General features: G+C 28.7%; 1 protein-coding gene across 1 annotated transcript; it reads left to right on the top strand.

Moving 5' to 3' along the window:
- The first annotated feature begins 766 nt into the window (after positions 1-766).
- On the top strand, positions 767-1,924 carry LOC101510149 (heavy metal-associated isoprenylated plant protein 39-like). Its single transcript, XM_004516810.4, has 3 exons — positions 767-931; positions 1,144-1,219; positions 1,385-1,924. The coding sequence occupies exons 1-3, from the start codon at positions 926-928 to the stop codon at positions 1,672-1,674; spliced, it is 372 nt and encodes a 123-aa protein (XP_004516867.1). The 5' UTR covers positions 767-925; the 3' UTR covers positions 1,675-1,924.
- The last annotated feature ends 5,731 nt before the right edge of the window (positions 1,925-7,655 follow it).

Raw genomic sequence — 7,655 nt, 5'->3', positions numbered from 1 at the left:
ATGCAATATAATATACACAATACAATATTTACAAGTATAATGCACAAACCTCAACTTCACTCCATAATCGCACAAAAGCGCGGGTCATAATCTAATCTAATTATAGCACCCACGGTGTAGTAATAGCTTAATTTCACGTAGCGTTTTAGTCCTTTATTTTTTGTTCTTCATGGTTTTGTCCTTTATTTTAATTTTAAGTGATAATTTGATCTTTAATGTTTTCAAATGTCGACAATGTTATCCTTTTTATTACAAAAATTCAAAAAATTTAACAAAATTTTCAAACAAAACCTATAAAATTAATTATCATCTTCAATATAATGAAAATTTCATCAAATTCATAATTTAAATCTTTACATAAACTCATATTTTTATTCTTTATTTGATGTTGTTGGAGATGCAAATTTTGATAAATTTTTATAAAAAAAAGGATAACATTGTTGATATTTTAAAATATAAAAGATCAAATTGTCACTTAAAATTAAAATAAAGAAATAAATAAATAAAAAATAAAAAATTAAAACATTTACTAAAATTAATTGAATGGACGGTAGGCGCTATTTAGTCTTTTATATATTATCAAGAAGAAACAAAAAATAATAATAAGCCAGAAAAAAGTTGAATAATTGTTCATCTTGATGAGTCATTTTCTTGGAAGCAACGATGTGGGGTACTCAACACCAAAGCCACCACCGTACCATTTCCGCGTTTTCAACTTCTCTTGACTTCGGTTGACTAAGCACTATATAAATAATGCACAAACCTCAACTTCACTCCATAACTCCATAACTCCATAACTCCATAACTTCATCTCATATAGTTATTTATTCAACAATTCTTGATTAATTACTTTCTCTTCCTTTTAATTTCAACCGACAACAACAATTCTCGATTACTTGGTTATCATAATTAAATTTAGTAGAAAATGATGGTAAGAACTAGATCCATTGTAACCAATTTTTTTACTTCTTCATCATCCCATAAAATTCATTAATTATAACCCATGTGTTCAATTTTCTCTTAGTTTTACTCTTTTATTATATCATATATGCATAGATAGTAGTAGTGAATTCATTCCATTTTTTACTATTATTTTTTTAGTTTCAATTGAACTAAAAAGTTTTTTGCTCTGTTTTGCTATAGAAAGTAGTGTTGAAGGTGAATTTATATGACGAAAGAATCAAGCAAAAAGCTATGAGGACTGTATCTGGCCTTTCAGGTAATTTCAATATGACTAGTTTCAATTTTAATTTTTCAAAAAATGAGAATTTCTTTTCTTTTTTTTAATTTATATATATACTATTTATAGAATTAAATTCATATAGTATAAAACTGGGGTATAGTTATAATTTGACTGAAATTATATTTGTATATTGATTTTCAGGGGTTGAGTCGATTTCTGTGGACATGAAAGACAAGAAATTAACCTTAATTGGAGACATTGATCCACTACATGTAGTGAACAAACTAAGGAAGTGGTGTAATACTGAAATAGTTTTTGTTGGTCCAGCAAAAGAGGAGAAGAAGAAGGAAGAATCTAAAGTAGATGTTAAAAAGGATCAAATTAAAATAATTGAAGCTTATCCTCATTATTATCATATGCAACAAGCACAATACACTCAATATTCTATTGCAAGAGATGAGCAAGATCCTATTGGTTGTGTCATCTGTTGAATTTCATAACATCTACCATAAAGTGTGGCATAAAGAGAGAGAGAAATGTTGTCATTTCTTTTTATTTAATTTTTTTTCCTCATGATTTATATTTTCTTTTGTTTACAATGAGGTTGTAACATGTTGGAAAAAATGGAAGTTTGTGCAAAAAGAGCAAGGTATTCATTGTTTTATTTTAGTATGGACAAGTAAGATATTTTTACGATCATTGATTTAATAATTAAACAAGTAGACCGTTGAGATGAGCGAAGGAGAACTTGTAACATATTTTTTTTAGTAATGCCTTAAACAAAAAAAATTAACTTTTTTATTGTTACAATGTTTTTTTTATTTTATTGTTTTGTATTTTGTTTAATGGGCTTAAGTGTTTATATTAATATACAACATGCGTCTCAAATTACATGTATTAGAATTGTGAATATGAATTTTTTAGTGATTTAAAAGAAAATATGAACTTTAGTTGATGAAAATAAAAATATAAAATTGCAAAGTTTTTATCGACAAAAAAGAAATTGTAAATTTTATAGAGATATATAAGACAAAAGTAGATGTTAAGTAAAAAAGGAAATGTGTAATATAATAAGTTATTAAATTAAAAGTAATTCTCCCATTTGTCGGATAAATACAAAATTAATTTACAATATCATAAAATTAATAAAATTATAAAATTAAGTGTTAAGTTGGTATTTTGTTAATCTTAAAAGTGATATTTACGACCTTAAATATAATTAAAATTTAGGCTTAATTGCACTTTTGGTCCCCCTATTATAGGTGAAAATTGAAAGTAGTCCCCCCATTTTGTTTCTCCCCAGTTTTAGTCCCCCAAATAGAATCTGAGTTCAAATCATGATGAGTTGTCATTTTTTTAATGACGTGTCAATAAAAAAGCTGACGTGGCAGACGCTTACGTGGAATAAACTTATTATTATATTATTTCTAATTAAAAAATATAATTTATATTTTAAAAATCATTATTATAATTGTTAAAAATCATTATTACAAATAAAATTTAATTGTTAAAATTAAATTAAAAAAAATGAACCCTAAGCTTGAACCAGAAGCATATCATTCAACAAAAGCTTGAACCCTAAATTAAAAATCAACCCCAATTCAACAAAAGCTCCCATGAAATATTGCTTTAGGTGTTGAATTGGGGCTTTATTTCATGGGAGCTTTTGTTGAATTGGAGCTGTTTTTTAATTTAGGGTTCAAGCTTTTGTTGAATGATATGCTTCTGGTTCAAGCTTAGGGTTCATTTTTTTTAATTTAATTTTAACAATTAAATTTTATTTGTAATAATGATTTTTAACAATTATAATAATGATTTTTAAAATATAAATTATATTTTTTAATTAGAAATAATATAATAATAAGTTTATTCCACGTAAGCGTATGCCACGTCAGCTTTTTTATTGACACGTCATTAAAAAAATGACAACTCATCATAATTTGGACTCAAATTCTATTTGGGGGACTAAAACTGGGGAAAAACAAAATGGGGGGACTACTTTCAATTTTCACCTATAATAGGGGGACCAAAAGTGCAATTAAGCCTAAAATTTAATTAAAGCAATCTAACGTTTTAAGTTAGTTTTTTTATTGATCTTAGAAGAACTTATTAAGTGTTGTTTGACCATTTAACAATTAAGTCAGTATCTTGTTAGTCTTCTATGTATTTAGTAGGTTTTATTTAATCTTTTAACTCTTACGTCAATCTTTTGCTCGTCTTTCAAGTATTTAATACGTCTTTCGTTGATCTTCCAAATAAATTTTATGAAATTAAATTGTTGGTCTTCCAAGTACTTGTTAGATCTTATTTAACCTTTTAATTGTTAAGTGGATTCGTTGGTCTTCCAAGTACTTGTTAAGTCTTATTTAGCCTTTTTAACTATTCAGTCAGTCTTTCAGTCTTATTTAAACTTTGAACTATCCCGTTGATCTTTTGTTTATCCTCCAAATATTGAGATCATATTTAACATTTTAACTGTTAGGTTGGTCTTTCTTTCGTCTTCAAGTACTTTTTATATCTTATTTAATGTTTTAACTGTTAAGCCTGCCTTTCATCTTCTAAATATTTGTTACGTACTTCTTTGATCTTTTAATTATTTGTCAAATCTTATTTAACCTTTTAACTATTAAGTTTGTCTTTCATAAGATTTAATGAGTTGTTGTGTTGTGTTTCCTTCTTCAGAGCGTATCTTCCTTGCGTGAGGTCAACAAAGATCTTCAGAAAAAAAACCTTGATAGATACAATTTGGGAATATGATCGTTGAAGCTTGATTAATTCCAAATCGAATCTTCAACCAAATCTTCTAGAATGATTATGTGCGAGAATGTCCAGATATCGCTTAAGAATAATCTCCTTGAATCTTCTGAGCGTATCTTCCTTGTGCTAGATCAACAAAGACCTTCACAAAAAATAAACCTTAATAGATATGGTTTGGGAATATGACCATTAAAGCTTAATAAATTCTAAAACGTATCTCCAACCAAATCTTCTATAATGATTATGGGTGAGAATGTCTATATAGTGCTTAAGAATAATTCTCCTTGAATCTTATGATGTATCTTCCTTGTGCGAGGTCAACAAAGATCTTCACAAAAAATAAATATTGATATATATGGTTTGAGAATATGACCGTTGAAGTTTGATTAAGTCCAAAAGAAATCTTCGACCAAATCTTCTAGAATGATTATGTGCGAGAATGTTCAAATAACACTTGAAAATAATTCACCTTGAATTTTCGTTTGTACGCTTGTTTAAGAGCAGCGGGAACAAATCATAATATGTTATTGAACCATCAGAATTTTGAAACCACTCAGTCTTTAGCAGAGCATTGACTTTCCATTAGCGTCATTGACTTTCCATCAGCGTCATTGACTTTCTTCATCTGAACATAATTTGATCATCAAAGTTATATGTTGTGTTGCTTGGTTTTGGTAGTTAGAGGCAAAACTACATTATTATAATATAGTGGCATGAACGAGTCACCTTGTTGCATCTTTAGAGCATGTTACATATCAGAGGCACATCTTGGAACAAGTTGCAGTCTTTAGAGCGTGCAAAACTTGAGCTTTAGAGGCAAATTGAATGGAAGCTTCAGAGTTATTGTAGTTGGTGCTTCAGAGGCTTGCTTCAGTCTTATGAGGCAGACACGCATAAGCTTTAGAGGCACATTGTCTGACTTCCTTTGACTTCATTTGACTCTGATATCTTTGTTTCCTCTAACATCTTTGTTTCCTCTGATGTCTTTGCTTCCTCTAACATCTTTGTCATGGTTTACCACCAACTTTGTAGCTACGACTAGTCCACTCTCTCGGAAGAATTTAATCCATTAATTCAAAACTTGAATTACACATCACCTAACCCTATAAGTCAGTCTTCTCAAAACAACCTAACACCTACATACTTTTTTAAGCAAACAAATACTTTGACCCTACAAGTCAAGTCTTCGCCACACAACCTGAAAATCAAAGATTGTTGAAAGCAACTACATATTGACCCTACAAGTAAGGTATTCTCAACACAACTTGAAAACCACAAATTTCTTGAGGAACACTAAAGCCACTATCGGACTGTACTACAAGAGTTTGGAACACATTGGTTTGATTTTAACAAGATGATAGTAACAATGACTTTCACACTAGAAAATATTTAGAAAATATTTATTTTGAGAAGTGTTGCTCTAGAACTTAACCTTATGAACTCTAATGACTTAGGAACTTTTGTGCTTGTGAGTTCTCTTGGTTTTCTTCTTCAGCCTTGAGTATCTATTTATAGAATAGGTTATGGTTTCTCCATTGTCCTTGCAAAATCTGAATCATATCTTTGCAAATAATAAATGTATCTTCTTGTGAGTGTTTAATTCTTGATCATATCTTCTTGTATATAATTCATATCTTGTTGTAGATTATGGTAAACTCTTCTTGTAAATAATTCATATCTTCTTGTAGATAAATCATGATCAAATCTTCTTGTAGCTAATTCATATTTTTTTTGTGTGATAAATTTTGATCAAATCGTCTTGTAAATAATTCATATCTTCTTGTAGATAAATTTTGACCAAATCTTCTTGCAAATAATTCATATCTTTTTTTGATAAATCTTGATCAAATCTTCTTGTAAATAATTCATATCTTCTTGTGATAAATGTTGATCAAATCTTCATGTAAATAATTCATATCTTCTTCAAACTTGACCATATCTTCTTTTCCATTTGGTCAAATATTTTTTTGAATTATAAATCTTAACCAAATCTTATTTTAGATTGTCTTCAAAAACACAAATTTTCTTTCATACTTTTTCTTGATTTGAGCTTGAATGGATCGAGTTGTTCTTGGGGTTGTGGTAAAAACCTTTTTTATATATGCTTTAGTGACAACAAACCTTATGAAATAAATAATTAAGTTTTATGAATGGTGATCTACTAATCATTGCACTTGAGTTTTATTTAAGGAACATGAATTGCATAAGTGAACAAGCAAGAAACCATCAACAAGTGCATAAGTACATTCCCAATTTTTATGAAATGATGTTCTCACGATCAACAAGTTCATTTCATACATAAATAGTCATATCAATTCAGCAAAATGACAAGAATCAACTTTGAAGATTAAATCATTTCAAGATTGAGTCATTTATTAAGTCATTTGTTAAAAGAATAATGGAAGAACATTCACGAGATTGTTTTGGTTATTCAATTAAAGAATAATTGACAAAAGGGATCTTTCTAGAAGAGAAACATGTAGTAAGTCCGTTAGCATTTTGCACATAGTCTTTCCAACATTTAATGAGCAATTAAAATTCAAGATTTGAAGGCCTACTTTCAAAAATAAGCATGCAGATTGATGACAGATTGATCAGAAGAACATTTTGGTTTATAAAATCATTCAGATTTATCAAGAATCGTTCTAGTTTATAAGAAGAACATTCTAGTTTATTAAAAGATCATTTTGATTTATCAAATGATCATTCTGGATTATCAAAATATCATTATGGTTTGTCAAATGATCATTTTGGTGTATTACAAAATCATTTTGGTTTATTACAAGATCATTATAGTTTATCAAATGATCATTCTAGTTTATTACAAGATCATTCTTATTTATTATCAAGATCATTCGGGTTATTTCATTTATGGGCAGAAGTAAAATGAATCATTTTCCATAGTTCAAATCTTAAGATAAAATAATAGCAAGACTACTCAAAACAACAATCAAGCCCAAAAGTCTAGTTAAATGCCCAAAGAAGGAAAAAACATCAAGATAAATCTCCAGATTGATGAGGTATGAGCAACGACAACTAGGACAACAATGAAACTGTTGCTGCACCTTTTTGTAGAAAGCACATCATGCTTCTGAGACAAAGGACTAACACTAGACATCTACTAAATCACTCATCCACATTTTCCATACAACACAAAACCAAGAACGTTATGGTCTTACAAAACAACATTATGGTTATTCCCTTTTAAAGATATAATTAAAACATATAATTTTCCATAGTTCAAACCACAAGTTAAAAAGTATCAAGACTGCTCAAATCAATGGTGAAGCCCATAACTCGAGCTGAATGTTTAAAGAAGGAAAATAACCTCCAAATTGATGAGCTGTGAGCAAGGACGCAAGTACATTGTACTTACATTATTCTCCAGAGAGCTCTGCATAATTCTGATTTGAAACAGTACCAACTGACATTTCATAGCCTATTCACTCACTACTTCACGTTTTCCATCATACTCAAAAGCAAGAACATTCTTCATTTGTCAAGAACATTATAGACAATAATATAAACATGTGTTTAATTGCTTTAAAATAGATATGACACTTGGGAAATGTGTCCAATGACTATATTCAGTTTAATCTGAATATTCAAAGTCTTTTATCATCTATAAATTGAAGATCCAATGGAATATGAAGGTAAGAGTTCAATTTACAAATCTACTAACACTTGTTCAAGTAAGAAGAAGTCAAAAACTCTT

The sequence above is a fragment of the Cicer arietinum genome, chromosome 8 (genome assembly GCF_000331145.2).
Source record: "Cicer arietinum cultivar CDC Frontier isolate Library 1 chromosome 8, Cicar.CDCFrontier_v2.0, whole genome shotgun sequence".
NCBI lineage: Eukaryota > Viridiplantae > Streptophyta > Magnoliopsida > Fabales > Fabaceae > Cicer > Cicer arietinum.
This window is presented reverse-complemented; position numbering and strand designations above follow the sequence as displayed.